Source organism: Rana temporaria, chromosome 3 (assembly GCF_905171775.1).
Source record: "Rana temporaria chromosome 3, aRanTem1.1, whole genome shotgun sequence".
Taxonomy (NCBI): Eukaryota; Metazoa; Chordata; class Amphibia; order Anura; family Ranidae; genus Rana; species Rana temporaria.
Window position 1 is genome coordinate 87832339 of NC_053491.1, and position 24218 is coordinate 87856556.

The following is a 24218-nucleotide window of genomic DNA, read 5'->3' on the forward strand; positions in this document are numbered from 1 at the left end:
CAGAAAATTATTTGAACCCGTGCACAAAGCAAGGTGCATAAAGACATGGATGAGAGAGTTTGCCAGGAACTTGACTGGCCTGCACAGAATCCTGACCTCAACCCGACATAAATTCTTTGGGATGAATTAGAGTGGAGACCCACTGTCAACATCAGTGCCTGACCTCACATATGCGCTTCTGGAAGAATGGTCAAACATTCCCATAGACACACTCCTAAACCTTGTGGACAACCTTCCCAGAAGAGTTGAAGCTGTTATAGCTGCAAAAGGTGAGCCAACTCAATGTTGAACCCTACGAACTAAGGCACCATTAAAGTTCATGTGCATGTAAAGGCAGGTGTCCCAATACTTTTGGTAATATAGTGTATGTGGCAACCTGCGATATTGTTCCGTTTAGCAGGCAGTGTTACCATCATCCTAATAAAGGCAATATCACATTTCTACAAGGCTCACAGTATTGTGTATATTTTACAACTCCTATGGAGTAAATTACCATTCAGCTAAATTGTATAGTCCTTTTTATTTTAATATTTCTTTCACAGATGACAACAGTTTATAAGGCTAAATTTGATCATTTCAAGAAAGTAACAGTGACAGGTTTCAGGTAAGTGAATAATTCCTTTTTAGAACATTTTATTTTAGTAAGTGACTTAGATGTAGACTGCAAAGCAACAATTTTGAAAGGCCATTTGCCGGTAATCAGGGGTCAAGTCCTGGGGAAAAAAGTGTGGGAACTCCCACCCAAGATCCACCCTGGAACCCGTGAAGAACCACATAAAATGGCGTCTGCCACAGATTTACCCTCCCCATCATGCCCCGCGAGGGAAAACTCCTCCAATTGGCTGCTGGGGAAAAGCGGCTCCGCCAGAACCCCTCTAGCGCCACCTGTCGCCCAGGGGTGGAAACGACACCCCTGGAGTGCAGAATGACCTACAGGACAGTTCAGGAATGACAGCAGCCCAAAATTTAGCAAATTGTGAATGGGAGCAAAATAACTCTCCCATTCCCTACTAACTTTAGCGTAGTGCCCATACTGAAAGTAAGGGGGCGCTACATTTGTTACTGGCCGCTTCCTGTATATGGATTCATCAGGTAATGTGCGGGTATTCTGTCACTTCCTCGATGCCGTAAGCAAGTTCTTACTAAATCCCGCGATAACTCGTGGCAGACCTCCACAATGTCTCCTGGGAACAATGACAAAAGCTCCCAGGAGACATTGCGGCATCGAGGAAGTGACGGAATACCCGTACACTACCCGATGAATCCATATACAGGAAGCGGCCAGTAACATAAAGGATTACTAAGGTTCGCCTGCCCCTGACAGTGACTCGAGCTGGGCATCGCCGCTTAGTGAAGGATTGCCTCGGGCGGCTCGGCTGCTCTAGTCCTGCAAAGGGAACTGCGTTCCTGCTGTGAAAAAAGTGCAGGAACTCCGTTCCCACGCGTTCCCGCAGGACTTGAGCCCTGCCGGTAATATGTCGTAACCATTACCGATAGTATATGTGCGAACAACAGTTTTCTTCCAATGTATCTGTCCTTTTTAATAGAGTAAATTGATCAGGTGAAAACCATTCATTAAATATATGGGCAGCTTGAGATGCCCCATGTTTCTTTTCTTGGACTAACTATATAGAAACCACAGATTTCAGACTAATATGATAACATACATGGCGCAGAAAGGCAAATTCCATCATTTTAAAGCAGTCAGAACAATAAAAGATGATTTCTGTTTCCATGGATTACTGCCCTGTGCACATTGATTGGACTTAGATAAGCCTATCAGCTTTCCTTGTGTTTTATAGGTGTGATGTAGGTAGACTTTAAAATATTTGCTTTGTTACAGATAAGTAACAGTTAAACCTTTTCCTTCGATTTCCCTTCTAAATGTTTTTTTCTTTGTCTGAATTTCTCACTTCCAGTTTCTCCTCAGTAAGCTTTCCCCCCATCATCCGAGCCGAGCTGACTAACCCCCAGCCAGAACAGTTACGCATAGATAACCATTAGATCCGACAGGCGTAAGGCTATTATGCTGTCGGATCTTAAATGCATTTTTTTTTCCGCCGCTAGGTGTCGCCGACGTCGTTTTCCCAATCGATTGTGCAAATGAGCAAAATACGCTAATTCCCGAATGTACGCCCGACCGACGCAGTGAAGTTACGACGTTTACGTAACGCGTAAAGTTGCCCCTGGGTATATGAGGCGCAGTCAATGTTAAGTATGGCCGTCGTTCCCGCGTCAACATTTTTAAATTTACGTCGTTTGCGTAAGTCGTCCATGAATGGTGCTGGACGCCATTTACGTTAACGTCAAAACCAATGACGTCCTTGGGACGTCATTTAGCGTAATGCACGTCGGGAAATTTTAGGGACGGCGCATGCGCAGTACGTTCGGCGCGGGAACGCGCTTAATTTAAATGATCCACGCCCCCTAGCCGGATCATTTGAATTAGGCGGGCTTGCGCCAGAGGATTTACGTTACGCCGCCGCAACTTTACAGGCAAGTGCTTTGTGAATCAAGCACTTGCCCGTAAAACTTGCGGCGGCGTAACGTAAATGAGATACGTAATGCCGCCGCAAAGATGCGGCAATCTACCAGAATCTGGCCCAGAAAGTGAGAAATTCAGACAAAGAAAACAAAGAAAAAAAAACATTTAGATGGGAAATTTAAGGAAAAGGTAAGTGAACCAACAATGCACTAGCTTAAAGGAACCTATTTAAAAAAAATAAAAACAAACCTTTACAACCCCTTTAAGGGACCTTACTTCCACCTAGTGGGGAACATTGATGGCCCACAAGAGGAAATATATTCTATTTTGTTTATCCATAGGTATTTACAGTATCTAGAAAATTCAAATATTTCTATGTTTGACTAGCATCTTACAGGGCTGGACTGGGACAGAAATTTGGACCTGGACATCATCCAGACTGGCCCACTTTGACAGGTCTCTCCCATGGCGGCCGGACAACTTCTGCACCCCCCCCCCCCCCCCGGGGCCACCCAAGCCCCCTCTCCCCCTTCACTAGCCACTAGCCGTTCTACTTTATTAGAGTAGAACAGCTGGTATTGGTACTCTCATAGGCAGTACCAGTGGGAAAGCTAGACTTTATTTCACCCGGGGGCAAAGAATCAGTTTGGTGCCCCCCTTATGGGACACGATTAGGCAGAAGTGAGAAACTCCCAGGCCATAGATGTTGAGTCAGTTGTCTGTCCCCTCCCCCCATGCTCCTCTGGTCCTCCCCCTGCTTCTTTGTTCCCCCCAGGTGAACGCTGCGGGGAGAAAGAGACAGAGGAGCGGAGGGGGGCGGCAGCCTGCTGTCACTGAAGCCGGCCCACTGAGCCATCGACCCACCGGGAAACTCCCTGTAGTCCCATCCCTGGCATCTTACATGTCCTCCAACGCTACTCGTTTTCTCTGCATTAATGCACATGCTTGAGTGAGCTAGTTTTAATTTTTTATGTTCAAAAATAAAATATAGGAGATGCCAGCATAGTACTCGGCTCAGAACCCTAGTTTGTTGACCTTGTAAGCAGCAAAGTAGTGGACAAACTATTTAGGAGTAATATTGTTATTATAGTTGTTAAAGTTTTGTGCATGGTCTTCTGATCAAGATACACATAAGAAGTTGTCAGAAAGGTTACTGAACGGTTAGAGGTTTGAACATCCATTGTATCTAGCAGCATTCTCATTGCAATCTGTGGATCAGAAATTAAAGTTATCAGAGTACTTTGAGAGATGCAGCTTGGGTGCAGTGGCTAAGTTTTCTGCTCTGAAAAGTGTTATGAGAGTGGCCCCCAGCTTTGAAGAAGGCATGTGTGTGTAATTTTCACCCCCCACACTATACATGTGGCCCTCTGGCATTGCCATTGAAGGTCCCCCACTGTCAACAAGGTCCTACAGTCCAAACGTTTATATTACAATTGTGCCCCTATAGAGAGAATGCCCCTTATACCAGTGTAAACACTGTCACCAAGAAAGAAAAAGGCTGCAAAATGACGCCATAGACAGAAAAAGCACCTGACAGGGGCTCCAACCTTACACTATCCAAAAGTGATGCCGCGTACACACACGACCATTTTTAACCACTTAAGTCCCAGACCATTATGCAGATAAAGGACCTTGCCCCTTTTTGAGATTCGGCACTGCGTCGCTTTAACTGACAATTGCGCGGCCGTGCGAAGCGGCTCCCAAACAAAATCGGCGTCCTTTTTTTCCCACAAATAGAGCTTTCTTTTGGTGGTATTTGATCACCTCTGCGGTTTTTATTTTTTGCGCTATAAACAAAAATAGAGTGACATTTTCGGAAAAAAAATGCTTTATTTTTTACTATAATAAATATCCCCAAAAAAGATATAAAATTTTTTTTTTTCCTCAGTTTAGGCCGATACGTATTCTTCTACCTACTTTTGGTAAAACAAATTGTAATAAGCTAGTGATTGGTTTGCGCAAAATTTATAGCGTTTACAAAATAGAGGATAGTTTTATGGCATTTTTATTAATATTTTTTTTTACTACTAATGGCGACGATCAGAGATTTATATTTCGTGACTGCGACATTATGGCGGACACATCGGACAATTTTGACACATTTTTCGGACCATTGTCATTTTCACAGCAAAAAGTGCAATAAAAATTAATTGATTACTGTGAAAATGACAATTGCAGTTTAGGAGTTAACCACTAGGGGGCACTGTAGGGGTTAAGTGTGACCTCATATGTGTTTCTAACTGTAGGGGGCGGGGCTGGACTTGTGACGTCATTGATTGTCTTTCCCTATATCAGGGAACAGACGATCAGTGACACTGCCACTTGAAGAATGGGGAAGGTGTGTTTACACACACCTCTCCCGTTCTTCAGCTCCTGTGACCGATCGCGCGAACCCACAGCTGGGTACTTAAAGGGGATGTTCAGGTATGTGCTTGTGCCCAGCCGTGCCATTATGACGCTGTATATCGGCGTTAGGCGGTCCTTAAGTGGTTAATGGTCTAGAAAAAACAACGTTTTTTTCAACCCGATTATTGTTAAGCCGGCCTTGCCTACACACGATCGTGAAAAAAAAAATGCTCTAGCAAAGCGCGGTGACATACAACACGTACGACGGCACTATAAAGGGGAAGTACCATTCGGATGGCGCCACCCTTGGGGCTGCTATTGCTGATTTTGTGTTAGTAAAACTTTGGTGAGAGACGATTTGCGCTTTTCTGTCTGTTACAGCGTGACGAATGTGCTATCTCCATTACGAACGCTATTTCTACCAGAACGAGCGCTCCCGTCTCATAACTTGCTTGTTCGTGTGTACGCGGCATAAGACTGGAGATATACCTTAACCAGTTCCCGCCTGGCCTATAGTACAATGATGGCCGGGAGGGGCTTTCCTCTTTCCAGGCGGATGTCATATGACATCCTCCTGGAATGAGCCCGCTGTACCAATATTTTGGACCCATTTTTTAGACCCTTTTTTCACACTGGGGCGGTTCTCAGGCGCTTTAGCGCTGGAAATAGCCTCTGCTATGCGCCTGAAAACCGCCTCCCATTCATTCAAGTGTGTATTTTCACACTCAGGTGGTGCGCTTGCATGTGGTTCGGACAAGTCCTGCAAGCAGCATCTTTGGGGCGGTTTGGGAGTTCTGCAATTAGCGCTCCCAAAAAGGGAGTTTTCTTAACCCCTTCTAGCACCCCGTTAGCAGCCAAAAAGCACCGCTTAAACAGCGGTAAAGCGCCGCTAAAATGAGCAGCACTTTACCGTGAACACGGCCGCGTTAATCTGACTGACTAAGCTGATCACAGATTTTGGGTAAAGGACCAATCACAGCGCCCCTTTACCACATGATCAGCTGTCAGCCAATGACAGCTGATCACATGATGTAAACACAAGAAGATTATGGGATTTTCTCTCCTCATGCTTACAGCGAGAAGAGAGTCGGTAACCGTCTTGTGTTAGGGACATGTGCATTGATTTTCAGTGCCTGCCTATCAGTGCTGCCTTTCAGTTGCACCTCTCAGTGCCCTTCAGTGCTGCCTATCAGTGTAGGCTCATCAATGCCTATCAGTGCCCCCTCTTCAGTGCCCATCAGTGCAGCCTCATCAGAGCACATTAGCGAAGGAGAAAATATTTATAACATACTATGAAAAATGTTTGGGATTTTTTTTTTAATTGTTGTGATTAAATACTACCAAAATAAAGCTCTATTTGTGTGAAAAAGTTATAAAAATGTCATATGGGTACAGTGTTGCATGACCGCGTCATTGTCACTCAAAGTGCGACAGCGCTGAAAGCTGAAAATTGTCCTGGGCAGGAAGGGGGGAAACAGTAGACAAGTGGTTAAAGGCCCAGCGTGATCCTAGAATAATTAAATTGAAAATGGTGTCAAGTACCTATTGACACTGCTATAAAATGTATTTATTTTCACAAGAAATGCTATAAAATATTTAAGTTGGCTATTTTAGTGTCTATCTGTTTCATGATCCCATTAGTCCTTATCCTGCATTTTCTGGTCTTCTCAAGTTTTTTAGGTTCAAAATATGAATTATTTTAAGCATAAAGGGTTTTAACAATGTTGTTTTAAATGTGTGTTCTTAGTATACATTCTATTTTATGGTTTAGATGTAGTACAGAAAATGAGAGTAGAGTAGTTGATCATAGAAGCGTATCGGAGTTCTTGAAACCTGCTAAAATGCTATTGACAATAATTCAGTTGTTATTATCTGGCTCCACTTCTACTACATATAAAATGGAGATGAAAATAATGTAAACAAGCCAGACACACTAAAATACACCTGCTATGCACTAAACAAAGATTTGACTTGTCCATTTGCTTATGTTGCAGTAAAGGCTCTGTGGTTGTTACGTCAGTACTTGAATTTGAAAATACCATAACTCCAGCGCCTTCCAGCGACAACACTGTGCGCGCATTAATCAGCAGCCTTCAAAATAATGATAGTGTTGGGCTCCTTCAGCTGGCACCCAACAGCATCAGTTCCAACAGTAAGTGACAGACAAACACCAGCACATGTGCATTGGTGTATAATGATTATTGTAACAGGCTATTTTTCCACTATATTTTGATCATTAGAACTTTTTAGTATTTTTATTGTTCTTTACATCACTGACTCATTACTTACATAGCTGTAAAGTTAATTATCCTCATTTCTTGCTCTGTTTATATACTTGGTTTTACACTTCTATACAGTGGGGATCGAAAGTGTGAGCACCCCAGGTAAAAATTTGTATTAATGTGCATAACGAAGCCAAGGAAAGATGGAAAAATCTCCAAAAGGCATCAAATTACAGATTAGACATTCTTATAATATGTCAAAAAAAGTTAGATTTTATTTCCATCATTTACACTTTCAAAATTACAGAAAACAAAAAAAAACCGTGTCTGCAAAAGTTTGGGCACCCTGCAGAATTTATAGCATGCACTGCCCCCTTTGCCAAGCTGAGACCTGCCAGTGTCATGGATTGTTCTCAATCATCGTCTGGGAAGACCAGGTGATGTCAATCTATAAGGTTTTAAATGCCCAGACTCATCTGACCTTACCCCAACAATCAGCACCATGGGCTCTCCTAAGCAGTTGTCTAGAAAACTGAAACTGAAAATAATTGACGCTCACAAAGCTGGAGAAGGCTATAAGAAGATAGCAAAGCGTTTTCAGATGTCAATATCCTCTGTTCGGAATGTAATTAAGAAATGGCAGTCATCAGGAACAGTGGAAGTTAAAGCAAGATCTGGAAGACCAAGAAAAATATCAGACAGAACAGCTCGCAGGATTGTGAGAAAGGCAATTCAAAGTTTGACTGCACGATCCCTCCAGAAAGATCTGGCAGACACTGGAGTTGTGGTACACTATTCCACTATAAAAGAGATACTTGTATAAATATGGTCTTCATGGAAGAGTCATCAGAAGAAAACCTCTTCTACATCCTCACCACAAAAATCAGCATTTGAACTTTGCAAATGAACATATAGACAAGCCTGATGCATTTTGGAAACAAGTTCTGTGGACCGATGAGGTTAAAATAGAACTTTTTGTCCGGAATGAGAAAAGGTACGTTTGGAGAAGAAAGGGCACAGAATTTAATGAAAAGAACCTCTGTCCAACTGTTAAGCATGGGGGTGGATCAATCATGCGTTGGGGTTGTATTGCAGCCAGTGGCACAAGGAAAAAATTCACGAGTAAAAGGAAAATTTGATTCAATACAATTTCAGCAAATTTTGGATGGTAACTTGATGACATCTGTGAAAAAGCTGAAGTTAAATAGAGGATGGCTTCTACAAATGGATAATGATCCTAAACACACCTCAAAATCCACGGGGGATTACATCAAGAGGCGTAAACTGAAGGTTTTGCCATGGCCTTCACAATCTCCTGACCTCAACATAATTGAAAATCTATGGATAGACCTTAAAAGAGCAGTGCGTGACAGACAGCCCAGAAATCTCAAAGAACTGGAAGACTTTTGTAAGGAAGAATGGGCAAAGATACCTCAAACAAGAATTGAAAGACTCTTGGCTGGCTACAAAAGGCGTTTACAAGCTGTGATACTTGCCAGGGTGCCCAAACTTTTGCAGACGCCATTTTTTTGTTTTCTGTAATTTTGAAAGTGTAAATGATGGAAATAAAATCGAACTTTTTTTTACATATTATAAGAATGTCTAATCTGTAATTTGATGCTTTTTGGAGATTTTTCCATCTTTCCTTGGCTTCGTTATGCACATTAATACAAATTTTTACCTGGGGTGCCCAAACTTTCCATCTCCACTGTACACTACAAAATTTAGAAGTCTTTGTTATTCTTCGTAAATTTTTGATTTCTGTCCAAATGGATCTTCATTCACTAATATACAATTTATGTGCACGTGTATGTTTTCCTATGAGTTGTGATATCTGGCTCGGTATTGATTCTCCATGCAATAATATACCCACCGTTTATAAATACTAATATGCCACAATTGGAAATTTTTCTGACAAAGACCTGCAGGGATTAGTGAACCTTGGGCTCATTTTTGTGGTGGTCATTATAAATCATCATAGCTACCACACCTGTGAATTATTAGAGGCAGCTTCCGTCTTCATTTATTATATTAGGGGCACTCTATAGCATTTGTAGGAGATTTCTAACATGCCTTATTGGCTGCTTTTTTAACCATGCCTGATTTGGCCAGATTGGGCAATATTATTTCATGTTTATACCTTTCATTAGAAGTAGCAAACAAGACATGTTCAGGAAATAACCGTTGCAACTTTCTGAGTTATATTAATTTTTAGTACAACCAAATTAAAGGCCATCAAAACCATCACCCCTAGCACCAAAGTCAAAAGTCTCGGAGTAATTTTCGATACCTACATGACAATGGATGCACAAATAGGGTCAGTAGTCAGCGGATCCCACCATCTGCTGCGCCTACTATGCAGACTCACGCCCTTTATCCCGAAAGAGGACATTGCAGTCGTGGTGGGAACAATCATCAATTCCAGACTCGACTACGCAATTGCCCTCTATCTAGGACTCCCCAAATACCAAATCACTCGTCTGCAAGTCGTTCAAAATACGGCCGCTCGACTAGTGACTGGGAAAAAACCATGGGAATCAATCTCACCTTCACTGAGATCCCTTCATTGGTTGCCAGTAAAGGACAGAATCACTTTCAAGGCACTCTGTCTAATACATAAGTGTATTCAAGGCAACGCCCCCCAATATCTATGCAAAAAAATAAAAGCCCATAACCCCAATTGCATTCTACGATCCGCCAATCAAAACCTCCTCCAGATACCCAAAGCCAGATACAAGTCCAAAGGGGATCGAAGATTTGCAGTCCAAGGACCCCGCCTGTGGAATGCACTACCAACCACCATCCGACTGGAGTCGGACCACTTGGCCTTCAGGAGAAAGATTAAAACCCATCTCTTCTGAGGTCAAGGGGTTCCTTACCCATGAAATGGATACAGCGCCCAGAGGCGATTCAGTTCGCATGTGTTGCACTTTACAAGTCTCTCTCTCTCTCTCAAAGGTGTCAGACCTAAGTTAAAGTCATCAATGGTGTTAGAACTAAGGTAAAGGCCATTAAAGATGTTAGCACTAAGGTAAAGACCATTGAAGGTGTTAGAAATAAGTTAAAGACCATTGAAGGTGTTAGAACTAATGTAAAGACCATTGAAAGTGTTAGTACTAAGGTAAAGACCATTGAAGGTGTTAGAACTAAGGTAAAGACCATTAAAAGTGTTAGAACTAAGGTAAAGACGATAAAAGGTGTTAGTACTAAGGTAAAGCCCATTGAAAGTGTTAGAACTAAGGATAAGACCATTAAAGGCGTTAGCACTAAGGTAAAGACTATTAAAGGTGTTAGAACTAAGGTAAAGGTCATCAAAGGTGTTAGAACTAAGGTAAAGACCATTGAAGGTGTTCGCACTAAGGTCTAAGAGCATCAAAGGCGTTAGTACTAAGGTAAAGACCATTAAAGTTGTTAGCACTAAGGTAAAGACCATTGAATGTCTAAGAGCCCATTCACACCTAGGCAGACAAATTTGCGGCGTTTTGTCGCCGCAAATCGCGGTACAAATAGCGGAGTTTTGTACCGCGATTTGCGGCGACAAAACGCCGGTATTGTCCGCCTAGATGTGCCCCAAGATTACACCCTCTATGGAGATGGTTCCCATCTCCTAGCCGAACGCCGAAAGCCGCCTGAAAAAAAGGTCCGGGACCTTTTTTCAGGCGGCAGGCGTCAGATGTGAACCATCTCCATAGAGGGAAATGTGTTTTCATCCCTCTGGCGGCAGCGGCGTCGCACTACAGGCGACAAAACGCCTAGGTGTGAATGGGCTCTTAGAACTAAGGTAAAGAGCATCAAAGGTCTTAGCATTAAGGTAAAGACTATTAAAGATGTTAGCACTAAGGTTTAAGAGCATCAAAGGTGTTAGAAACTAAGGTAAACACCACTTGCTGACCACCCCATAGCAGACTTACTGTGACAGGATGGCCATATATATACGTGATCCTGCACTTCTGCGCAAGTGTGTGCTGCCGGCGGCTCACTCTCGGTGTGGTTTTACACAACAGGAGCTGATCAGCAGCTGATCCCACAGATCCGAAGTCTGCTGGCACCCACTGATCGTTCTGTACACAGGCAGAACGGCAGTCTGCCTATGTAAACAAGGCAGATCGCCATTCTGTCAGTACAGAAGACATGGATCGTGTGTTCCTGTAAAGCACGAACACCGATCCATGCCTTCCACTAGTAAAAGCACCTCACACACTACACTGAATCGTTTGCTAGGCACACATTTAACCCTTTGATCGCCCCTGATGTTAATCCCTTCCCAGCCAGTGTCATTAGTACAATGACAGTGCCTATTTTTAGCACTGATCACTGTATTAGTGTCACTGGTTCAGAAAAAAAAATTCAAAAGTGTCAGTTGTCAGGTGTCCGATTTGTCCTGCTATATAACTCACTGATCGTCGTTATTACTAGTAAAATAAAATAAATAAAAACATCCCATAGATTGGTTTGCGCAAAAGTTAAAGCATCTACAATCAATATACACTTAATGGGATTTTCATTAACAAAAATATGCAGCAGAATACATATTGGCCTAAATTGATGAAGAAATCTGATTTTTTTTACTTTTTTTTATTGGATATGTTTTATAGCAGAAAGTAAAAAATATTGTTTTTCAAAATTATCAGTAGTTTTCTTTGTTTATAGTGCAAAAAAAAAAAAAAACGCAGAGGAAATCAAATACCACCAGAAGAAAGCTCTATTTGTGGCATAAAAAGGACATACGTTTTTTTTTGGGGTACAGCATTGCAATTGTCAGTTAAAATAATGCACTGCCTTATCACAAAAATGGCCCGGTCAAGAAGGGGGGTAAATCTTCTGGAGTTGTCTGGCTGTTGCGGGGGAATTTTAAGTATACATTTATGCTGCTATTATATAAGCTATTCTTTTTAGTTATGATCTATGTTACAATACTTTATCTTTTTTTTTTTTTATATTATTTTATTTACAGATATTAGCCAGTCCAACCTTCCTCCACTCAATATATCTGTAAACTTTCTTATTATGGCACCATATACTGCATCTGCCAGTGAAACATTTAGAAATCAGACAATTCTTTGGGTAGGTTATAATATATATTTTTAAAACAATCTCTAATGAGAAAGCTTTTAGTTTGCCCATCTATCTATCTTTTTATATCTCTGTATATAATTATATGTATACCATCTTTATAGGTGCAAGATGTCCTATTAGAGCATCTGAATGGTACCGAGGCAGCAAAGCCAAATATTGCATTTACGTAAGTAAAGGAAGTTTTTATTTTTTTATTTAATTTGATTGCCTTCTAGACACAGTCATAGACCTTCCCTTTTTAGATTGTAAGCTCAAATGAGAAGGGCCCTCTGATTCCTCCTGTAATGAATTGTATTGTAACTGTACCGTCTACCCTCATGTTGTAAAGTGCTGCGCAAATTGTTGGCGCTATATAAATCCTGTATTTTAATAATAATAATTATGGTTTACAGTAGCCATAGTAGAGAGGGTTTACAGCACCTGTGAGGTTTTTATTGCTGTCTGTGCCCCCCTGTTGGGGAGAGTCACCCACTCTGTCACATTTACTATTATCATAGAAAATGAAAGAAAACCCCTGTTGCTGTTGGTTACTTTTAAAGTTAGTTCCACAGATATCAGAAAGTAGTAATAAACCCAAAACAAAATAAAAAAAATATATAATGCAGCTTACCAATTCTTAGATGGGAGGCTGCATTCGATTTCCTTTTTTAGCCCTTTTTTAATTTATTCCACCTGGTGATCAGTCTGTTATTTTTCAACTTCCTTTAACAGACCAAGCTGCCCAGCAAAGGTAGTAGTTACAGAGGCCCAGATTCAAGTAGCAATTGCGCCTGTGTAACCATAGGTTACACAGCGCAATTGCTTACTTGCTCCGGCGTTACGAATGCTCCTGATTCAGGAACATCGTAACGCCGACTGCAGCCTAAAATCTGCTTGGCATAAGGCTCTTATGCCACGCATATTTTAGGCTGCATTCTTGCGATGACCGCTAGGGGGCGCTCCCATTGTGCTTAGTGTATAGTATGCAAATTGCATACTAACACCGATTCATAATGTTGCGCGAGCCCTGCGTACGCAAGTTACGTCGTTTCCGTACGGCGTGTTTAGCATAAGGCTGCCCCTTCTAATAGTAGGGGCAGCCAATGCTAAAGTATACCCGTCGTTCCCGCGTCGCGAAATTTGAATTTCACGTCGTTTGCGTAAGTGATTCGTGAATGGCGCTGGACGCCATTCACGTTCACTTGGAAGCAAATGACGTCCTTGCGACGTCATTTGCCGCAATGCACGTCGGGAAAGTTTCCCGACGGAGCATGCGCTCTACGCTCGGCACGGGAGCGCGCCAAATTTAAATGATTCCCGCCCCCTACGGGATCATTTAAATTGCGTGCTCTAGCGCCGGGCAATTTTGCCGGCGCGCCCACGCAATTTACGGAGCTACTGCTCCGTGAATCGAGGGTAGCGGAGCAAATTTGCAGGGGCGCAGGGCAAACTCGTTGCCCTGCGCCTCCGCAAATAAAGCGCAAATCTCTTTGAATCCGGGCCAGAGATTAGACAACCCATTTAACACTGACAATGGTGCTCACAATGGTCAGCTTTTATTCATTTATGTGAATATATATCCCAAAAAATAAAAAATAAAAACAGTTGCTGGAACTGGTTAAGTGTTAGTTGGAGTTCACCTTTAGTTGGTAAGTCAAGTATATTTAAATCTGCTCATACATCTAACACTACCCCCTGCGCAGGTAGACAATGCTGCTGTCTAAAAGCAGTGGTGGCTTGTGCTCAAAATTTTGGGGGGGTGCAAAATTCAGAAAAATTCTGAAAAAAAACATCAAATGCAGTCACTTGTGCCCGTCAAATACAGTCACTAAGCCAGTTCTATTCTGCCTTTGTGCCTGTCAAATGCCACCACTGTAACACCCCCCCCCCCCCCCCCGCTGACTGCCCGGCACCACTTACCTCATCTTGGTAGGGGGATCAGGCAGGAGGTCAGGCGGTGAGCTGTGGGATAAGCAGTGGGTGATGGCGGCGGCTCCTGTGTCCTCCATTTGCCTTGTCTTCCTTCTGCTAGGTGTCCAATCACGGTGTCTTCAGCCATTCAGGTGACGGTATTAGATTCGTGCCTCCTGATTGCCTAAGAGGTGGTTCAGTGTTAGAAAAGTGAATATAAATTCGCTTTTCTAACACATCTGGGTGGCCTCGTAGAGCAATGGTCTGTGCAACGAGTTCACCTTTTTTGGACCCCATTAGAGTTTATGGCTCTAATCGGGTGCTTCAAAAACAGGTGCCCGGCATCCGAAAAGGGGCCGGCGCCTGAATAGGGGTGGCGGCGGCGATGAATAGGTTCATGTTATGTATGACTATATATACCACACAGAGGTAGGTGGCGTGATACACAGGGTGACGCCCGAGCGCCCCTAATGGACGCACCGCCACTGGTCTAAAAGTGTTTCTGTTGCTCCTCTATCCAGAGTGGAGACATCCTTAGACAGGAAGTGTGTTCAAATCAAGTCCATGACCATAGGTGTGCGTAGCCTATTGTATTAGGGTGTGCACCCCAAAGCTCAAACGCTCTCTGTTTTGAGACAGAAAAAGGAACCAAGGACAGAGAATCCCCAGTCCCTTTCTTTATAGCCTCATCTGCACAGGACAGTGACTGAATGGGAAGTGCTCTGTGATGAGCAGATTCCTGTTCATTCACAAACTGAAGCATAGTAAACATGGTGTATTATGCTTCAGTTATATATGAACACAGTGAGTGATCAGTACTGATCACTCTTTGTGTCCATTCAAAAAAGGAAAGGGCCGGTAAATGTATGTATTTACTGGACCCCTCCCCTGCTCTCTATCCTGAAATGGGGGGGGGGCAGGCAGCAAGGAGAATCTGTGTCACACATAGGGATTAGGGTGTACTCAGGCACACCCGGCATACCCTGTGTGAATGCCTATGGTGATAACTAAAATAAAGGAAAAGGAATGCAGCCACCACTTTTAATAATTGGTTAGCTGTCGTATACTACAGTTTTGTGTTCTATACCATTTTAAGTTACGGTAACTTACCTATGCCATGTCTCACTTATACTTCATCTATATTTCAGCGACAATGGAGGTTGGACATATACCACGGCTAATTTCTTTATAAATTCTACCAAATTACTGAGTGAAACCCCAGCCCTGAATAAGCTTATAGCATCTAGAGGGAATGCTAATTTCTCCATCGTTCCAGGGAGTTTGATGGTTGACGGTAAAGAGTGCATTAGAATTTCGTAATTTTTTTTAGAACTTAATTATCTATAAACAGGGCTGTGCCGCCCATTGAGGCCAATTGAGGTGGAGCCTCCTGGAGACCTAGTGGGGTAACATGCTTTCATACAAACAAATATTTTAACATTTTCCACGCAAATTACTTTAGATTTATTGTCAACTATTTTGGAGATATACCTAAAATATATATATTAGTATATATTATAGTATAACTAAAGGCAAAAATCTTTATTTTTTTTAGATTTGAATAGTGTGGAGACGGATTAAAACCCCCATCAGGTTTTTAATGCTGTCTGTGTGCCCGTTAGGGAGATTTGCCCTCTCTGTCATGTTTACTATTATGGAATGTGAAAGATTTGTCCTGATTAGCGTTATTACTGAAATCGAAAGTCTAGAGAAAATCGCAAATTTTGGGTTGTCCCTTGAAAAGAGGGGAAATCGTCTAATGGGGACACTAGTTCTGGTGACAACCAGTGGTCCTCTCACTTTGAAGGGATTTCCTCTCACTTCCTGTTTTGGCTATGGGACAGGAAGTGAAGGAAAATCTCCCTAATGTGACACCGAAGGACGTCAGTCTGACACCCTGCATCTCCGATCTCGGTAAAGAGTCTCTCACGGAGACTCTTTACCACGTGATCACCCGTGTCGAATCACGGCTGATCACGATGTAAACAGGAAGAGCCGTTGATGGCTCTTCCTCACTCGCGTCTGATAGACGCGAGTCAAGGAGAGCCAATCGGCGGCTCTCCTGACAGGGGGGGTTCGCGCTGATTGTTTATCAGCGCAGCCCCCCCTCGGATCGCCACATGGACCACCAGGGAAGCCCACCCTGGACCACCAGAGTGGGCAAAAAAAAAAAAAAAAGTCTGCAAAAAAAAAAAAAAAGCATTTAAAAAAAAAAAAAAAAAGATGCCAATCAGTGCTCACAAATGGGCACTGACTGGCAATATGAGTAAATCATTGCTGCCACCCCAGTGTCCATCAGTGCCACCCCAGTGTCCATCAGTGCCACCCCACAGTGTCCATCAGTGCCACCCCACAGTGCCCATCCATGCCCAGTGCCCACCTATCAGTGCCCATCTGTGCCACCCATAAGTATCCATCAGTGCCGCCTATGTGTGCCCATCAGTGCCGCCTATGTGTGCCCATCAGTGCTGCCTATGTGTGCCCATCAGTGCCGCCTATATGTGCCCATGAGTTGCGCCTATGAGTGCCCATCAGTGCCGCATACCAGCGCCACCAATCAGTGCCACCTCATCTGTGCCCGTCAGTACCACCTCATCGATGTCCATCAGTGCCATCTCATCTGTGCCCATCAGTGCCGCCATATCAGTGCCCGTAATTGAAAGAGAAAACTTACTTATTTACAAAAAAATTAACAGAAAAAAATAAAAACGTCATTTTTTTTCTAAATTTTCAGTCTTTTTTTAGTTGTTGCGCAAAAAAAAAAATCGCAGAGGTGATCAAATACCACCAAAAGAAAGCTCTATTGGTGGGAAAAAAAGGACGCCAATTTTGTTTGGGAGCCACGTCGCACGACCGCGCAATTGCCATTCAAAGTGCGACAGTGGTGAAAGCTGAAAATTGGCTTGGGCGGGAAGGTGGTGCGTAAGTGCCTGGTATGGAAGTGGTTAAATAACGAGTATTCTATTTTATTCCATCCTAGTGTAGGAGGTCATGGGCCACATCAGAGGGATCCGCAGGCCACATGTGGCCCCCGGGCCACTGGTTGGGCACATCTGGTGTAGGTCATAAATGACATAGCGTTTGGTAAATCAGAGATTATACATGTGAGACCAAATTTAAAAGGTTCAGAAATAATGTTATTGTTCTTATAGCAACAGATCTGATTCTTGATAGATTGTGAATGAACACACATTACAAGAAGTTAAAGGGAGAAAATTCTGAGTTGTTGATAGTAACACAGGCTCTTCTTCTTTGAGAATAAAAAACGAAATGCCAACATAAAAAATGCTTTATTTTCGTTTTGTTGTGACAACAATTCGATATAGATAGGAGATTCGACATGATGGTGACAATAGAGATCTGTGTCTATCGAACCTGCGGTTGAATGTGCCTAACCCAACTATTAGTCCAAGGTTATTCTACATAGAGAGAAAAGATTTGACATAGAGAGAAAAGGTTTGACCTAGAGAGAAAAGATTCGACATAGAGAGAAATACAGTACAGTTTAGCTGCTTCATCGAATCTTCATAGGCCGGGTACACACGAGAGGATTTATCCGCGGATACGGTCCTCCGGACCGTTTCCGCGGATAAATCCTCTAAGGATTTTGATCCGATGGAGTGTACACACCATCGGATCGAAATCCGCGCCGAATTCCCATCGCGATGACATGTCGCGCCGTCGCCGCGATGATGACGCGGCGACGTGCGCAACGCTGTCATATAAAGAATTCCACTCATGCGTCGAATCATTACGACGCATGCGAGGGATGGGTTCGGACGGATCGATCCGGTGAGTCTGTACAGACCAGCGGATCGATCCGCTGGAGCCGATTCCAGCGGATAGATTTCTTAGCATGCTAAGAAATTTTTATCCGCTGGAAATCGGTCGGCCTGAAAAAAATCAGCGGAAAAATATCCGCTGGGTTGTACACACCAGCGGATCTATCCGCTGGAACTGATCCGCAGATAAATTCCAGCGGATAGATCCTCTCGTGTGTACGGGGCCTTAGAACATCCGACAGACACCATTAGTTGGATTCAGCTAGGGGCGCGCATCTTTGCGGCGGCATAGCGTATTTACACTACGCCACCGTAAGTTAGCTAGGCAAGTACTGTATTCACAAAGTACTTGCCTGCTAAGTTATGGCGGCGTAGCGTAAATGTGGCCGGCGTAAGCGCGCCTAATTAAAATTAGGCTGAGGGGGCGTGTTTTATGTTAATGGGGGTTGACCTGACGTGATTGACGTTTTTTTATGAACGGCGCATGCGCCGTCCTTGTACATATCCCAGTGTGCATTGCGGCAAAGTTCGCCGCAAGAACGTATTGGTTTCAACGTGGACGTAAATTACGTCCAGCCCTATTCACGGACGACCTACGCAAACGACGTAACATTTTCAAATTTCGACGCGGGAACGACGGCCATACTTAACCTTACTAGTCCAGCTATTTGATGGATTAACTTGACGCCTGAAAATGCCTTACGTAAACGGTGTATCTTTACTGCGACGGGCAAGTGTACATTCGTGAATAGGCGTATCTAGTGATTTACATATTCTACGCCGAACTCAATGGAAGCGCCACCTAGCGGCCAGCCTAAATATTGCACCCTAAGATACGACGGCGCAAGCCGTCGTATCTTAGATAGGTTTAAGTGTATCTCTGTTTGAGAATACACTTAAACTTAGGACGGCGCAGATTCCGAGTTAGGTCGGCGTATATACTGATACGCCGGCCTAACTCTTTATGAATCTAGCTACATAAGCCTTCAAGTGACAGATTCAACCTTAATAACTAAATACATTTTTCGAACAAAAACGAAATTCCGAAACAAATTATTTCAGTGTGCACATGTCTAATTCACATAAGAATTGATGTGGTGCCCTGCATTGTAAAAAAAATTGAGACAAATAGGATCTTCCCTCCTTATCCAGCCATGTGCCCTTCCACAGTCTGTGATCAGCGCTGTCATAGGATGTCCCCTCCTTCACCTCCGGCTCTCTGCACTACTCCTGGCACCTCCCTCTGAGTTCACAGGAACCGGAACTACAGAGGAGGTATCAGGCATCAATGCGCACTGCCAGTATTGAATGTCAGCATCCATTGAGAACAACACTGGTATCAATATTAAGCGGTATACATCTGCCACAATGTTAATTTGCTGCAGAACCCCAGGGGACCACCAAAAGTTTCTTGTAGACAATCAGTGGTCTACGGACCAATAGTTGGCGACCGCTGATCTAAGACATTGGTAGGGGGAAATGTTTGAATGTTTTTACAAAGATACTTCACAGAAAAGTTTTATTATTCTTCTTTTATTATTTTTTTTTTTATTATTCTTCTATTAGTCATCTTACATACCAACAATGAAATGTAGTCTCAACAGTGAATCAATTAATTAAAAAAGTCTATTATTTATTTTTATAGAGTTATTGCTTTTAATTCTACCATTCCAGGAAAGAATCTGACCTTTAATAATATGAGCCTGTCTCTGAGAATTCTGAACCTATCTCCATCATCGGACCTGACTGTGAAATCCAGCAATGCTTTTCAGACCAATTCTGCAGCCATTAGAAACTCTGTAAGATATTATTATTTTTTTCATTTTTTAGCGATAATAAATTCAGTCACATCCTGGCTTCTTACATCTCTTTGAAATTCCAGTAATAAGATAGATGATTAGCAGAAGTCCTTTAATGAGTTGCCATTGCTTACCTCCCACATGGCAATTACTCCTTCTCCAAGATCCCTCTTCCTAGTGCCAGGGGTGCTATTCCCTGCCATGTCCGCCAATCCCCTTTTTTTTTATCTTTTATTTATAAGCATATAGAAAACATAGTAATGAATACAAGGACAACAGACTCCGGTACAATTGGTTACAGAAAAGCGAGATTTGTCTTAAAGGGGAGTTCCAGCCAATATTTATGTTTATTAAAAGTCAGCAGCTACAAAAAGTGTAGCTGCTGGCTTTTAATAAACAGACACTTACCTGCTCCAGCGTTCCAGCGACGCGCCGGCTGGGGCTCCGCTCCTCTCCCCCCCCCCCCCCGGCCAGTGTCTTCATTGTCACTGTGGGCACCCGGCCGTGACAGCTTTCGGCTTCACGGCCGGCCACCCACTGCGCATGCGCGAGCGGCGTGGCGCCGTCCGATTGGACAGGCGCTCGCCTACAGGGAGGGGCTGTGAAAAGGCGATTAAGCTAATCGCCTTTCCAGCCCCTCGGCGGAAGGAGGAAGTGGGACAGGAAGTCCCCTTCTCCTGAAGCCCCCACTCCCCCCCAAAAAAAATTACATGCCAAATGTGGCATGTAAGGGGGTGAGGAGTGGGATAAGCGGAAGTTCCATTTTTGGGTGGAACTCCGCTTTAAAGAGTTATCGCCCGGGCAAAATCAAACCGCTTGTATAATCCGGGAGCATAATACATGTGCACCGATCTTTTATCACTTTCTTTTTATTACTAGCATTGCTTTGATAGTTCTGTATTTATCATTATGATAATAATAGATAATAATAGTATTGACATGACAGTAAGCTGTTTTCCTGAGGCTTATGCCGCATACACACGGTCGTTTTTCAGCATGAAAAAAAAAAAACGTTTTTCCAACTTCATCATTAAAAATGACATTGCCGACACACCATCGTTTTTGAAAAATGATGAACAAAGCGCGGTGACGCACAACACGCACGACGGCACTCAGAAAGGGGAAGTTCTATTCGCCTTTGGGCTGCTTTTAGCTGATTCCTTGTTAGTAAAAGACGATTCACGCTTTTTGTCTGTTACTGATGAATGTGCTTACTCCATTATGAATGATAGTTTTACCAGAACGAGCGCTCCCGTCTCATAACTTGCTTCTGAGCATGCGTGGGTTTAAAACTTTGTTTTAGCCCACACACGATAATTTTTTACAACCCGAAAAACGACATTTTTTAAAACGACGTTAAAAAATGCAGCATGTTCGAAAAAAAAATTGGCGTTTTTCAGAACCTGAAAAACTATGTGAAGCCCACACACGATCATTTTAAATTATGTTTTTAAAAATGTCGTTTTTTTTTCATGCCGAAAAACGACCGTGTGTACAGGTTTAGTAAAATAAGTATTAAACTCAAAAACAAAATTTGTCATATATATTGAGGCTTACATAGTTACACAGTAGGCAAGGTTGAAAAAAGACACAAGTCCAACCAAGTCCAACCTAATGCCGCGTACACACGATCGGATTTTCCGTCAGAAAAACCTTGGATGGTCCTTCCTCGCCCCCTAGTGTTAACCCCTTCCCTGCCAGTCACATTTATACAGTAATCAGTGCATATTTATAGCACTGTTCGCTGTATAAATGTGAATGATCCCAAAAATGTGTCAATGTGTCCGCCGCAATATCGCAGTCCTGACAAAAATTGCAGATAACCGCCATTACTAGTAAAAAAAAAAATAATAATAAAAAAAATGTCAGAATTCTATCCCCTATTTTGTAGACGCTGTAACTTTTGCGCAAACCAATCACTATACGCTTATTGTGATTTTTTTTTTACCAAAAATATGTAGAAGAATACATATCGACCTAAACTGAGAAAAAAAAAATTGGGATATTTATTATAGCAAAAAGTAAAAAATATATATTTTTTCAAAAGTATCACTCTTTTTCTGTTTATAGCGCAAAAAATAAAAACCGCAGAGGTGATCAAATACCACCAAAAGAAAACTCTATTTGTGGTAAAAAAAAAGAACGAACATTTTGTTTGGTAGCCACGTCACACGACCGCCCAATTTTCATTTAAAGCGTGACAGTGCCGAAAGCTGAAATTTTGCCTGGGCAGGAAGGGGGTATATGTGTCCAGTAAGCAAGTGGTTAAAGCCTAATTTTTTTAAATTAAAACAACAAATATGCTTGCACTCTAGGCTCCTCCTCTTTGGCAAGTACCCCCGGTCAAAGCTGCTTTCCATGGGGGCAAATGTGCAGTTTTATTTGTTTACTATACTTTTATGCCACTCGCAGGTTTTGTCCTCTTTTTATACATGTGTGCATAGTGATAGCAGAAGTGTCTGCCACTGGACTTTAACCAGACTTTGTCCTATCTTATTGTTGTAACCCTAAGGCCCCTTTCACATTGAGGTGTGTTCACCGCTCCTATACCGCGCCTTCCCATTGAAATCAATGGGAAAGCGCGGTAATACGAGGTAATTTTTCGGCCGCTAGCGGGGGTTAAAACCTCACCGCTAGCGCCCGAATATCGCGGTAAATACGACGGTATAGCTGCGCTACAAATAGCGCAGCTATACCGTCACCGCGGCTCCACGCCTCAATGTGAAAGAGGTCTTAGTGTCTGCCACTGGACTTTAACCAGACTTTGTCCTATCTTATTGTTGTAACCCTAAGTGCTCCTTGTGTTAGATCTCCCCTCTGCTGTATATTTTCTAATATGCAGGAAATATCAGTTATTTGACTCCATCTCTCCTCTCATTTTACTTTACAGTTCAGAGAAATATTTGGGCAGCTACCTGAGGATGTGGGACCCGTTGTAAACACATTCACGTAAGGAGAAATTTTTTTTAAAACTCCTTTTTAATTAACTCAGAGGTATTTCTTTACCAAATTGATTTGCATGTTGCATTTGATTTGTATGTAAAAAATGTCACTTTTTTTGTATAAAATGTATTCAGCAAAACCTTGGATTGTGAGCACAATTAGTTCCAGAAACATGCTTGTAATCCAAAGCACTTGTATATCAAAGCATTTTTTTACAGGGTATAAAAGAGAAGAGAGGCACCTCTAAGTGTAGCAATAAGTTGCTAAATGTTGTACCTTCATTAACCACTTAAGGACCGCCTCCTGCAGATATACGTCGTCAGAATGGCACGGCTGGGCACAAGCACGTACCTGTACGTCCTCTTTAAGTGCCCAGCCGTGGGTCGCGGGCGTGCGCCTGCGACCCGGTCCGAAGCTCCGTGAGCGCGGCCGTGGGACCACCGGACCCGATCGCCGCTGGAGTCCCGCGATCGGTCCCCGGAGCTGAAGAACGGGGAGAGCTGTGTGTAAACACAGCTTCCCCGTTCTTCACTGTGGCGCTGTCATTGATCGTGTGTTCCCTAATATAGGGAAGCACGATCAATGATGTCACACGTCCAGCCCCGCCCCCCTACAGTTCGAAACACAGATGAGGTCACACTTAACCCCTTCAGCGCCCCCTAGTGGTTAACTCCCAAACTGCAATTGTCATTTTCACAGTAAACAATGCATTTTTAATGCATTTTTTGCTGTGAAAATGACAATGGTCCCAAAAATGTGTCAAAATTGTCCGATGTGTCCGCCATAATGTCGCAGTCAGGAAAAAAAAAGCTGATCGCCGCCATTAGTAGTAAAACATTTTTTTTTATAAAAATGCAATAAAACTATCCCCTATTTTGTAAACGCTATAAATTTTGCGCAAACCAATCGATAAATGCTTATTGCAATTTTTTTACCAAAAATAGGTAGAATACGTATCGGCCTAAACTGAGGAAAAAAAATAATTTTTATATATTTTTGGGGGATATTTATTATAGCAAAAAGTAAATATTGCATTTTTTTCAGAATTGTCGCTCTATTTTTGTTTATAGCGCAAAAAATAAAAACCGCAGAGGTGATCAAATACCACCAAAAGAAAGCTCTATTTGTGGAAAAAAAAAGGACGCCAATTTTGTTTGGGAGCCACGTCGCACGACCACGCAATTGTCAGTTAAAGCGGCGCAGTGCCGAGTGGTTAAATATAACCATATTGCTGTACACACGATCGATTCATCCGATGAAAACGGTCTGATGGATTTTTTCATCAGATATCTGATGAAGCTGACTTTCATCAGTCTTGCCTACACACCATCAGTTAAAAAAACGATTATGTCAGAACGCGGTGACGTAAAACACAACGACGTGCTGAGAAAAATGAAGTTCAATGCTTCCGAGCATGCGTCGACTTGATCCTGAGCATGCGTGGATTTTTAACCGATGGACGTGCCCACAGACGATCGTTTTTTTCTATCAGTTTTTTAACCATCAGATAATTATTCCTCCCACTGACACCAAAAATGGGGCATTTTTCCTCCCACTGGCACCAATGAGAGTTCATCATTCCCCCCACTGATATACTGTAAATGTTGGAACTCTATTTCTCCCACTGTCACCAACAATGGGACACTAGTACTCCTCCTACTAAGCGCAGACATTG

The 24218-nt window shown here is 42.8% G+C and overlaps 1 protein-coding gene across 6 annotated transcripts in view; it reads left to right on the plus strand.

Moving 5' to 3' along the window:
* LOC120931439 (flocculation protein FLO11-like) overlaps positions 1–24218 on the plus strand; it is an 86440-nt gene that overhangs the window by 34202 nt on the left and 28020 nt on the right. For all 6 annotated transcript variants that reach the window (XM_040342870.1, XM_040342872.1, XM_040342871.1 and 3 more), the window contains 7 exons: positions 543–604; positions 6826–6983; positions 12008–12117; positions 12231–12295; positions 15168–15313; positions 19476–19600; positions 22491–22549. In XM_040342870.1, the coding sequence (XP_040198804.1) occupies positions 543–604; positions 6826–6983; positions 12008–12117; positions 12231–12295; positions 15168–15313; positions 19476–19600; positions 22491–22549 (725 nt within the window). The remainder of the gene's footprint in view (positions 1–542; positions 605–6825; positions 6984–12007; positions 12118–12230; positions 12296–15167; positions 15314–19475; positions 19601–22490; positions 22550–24218) is intronic.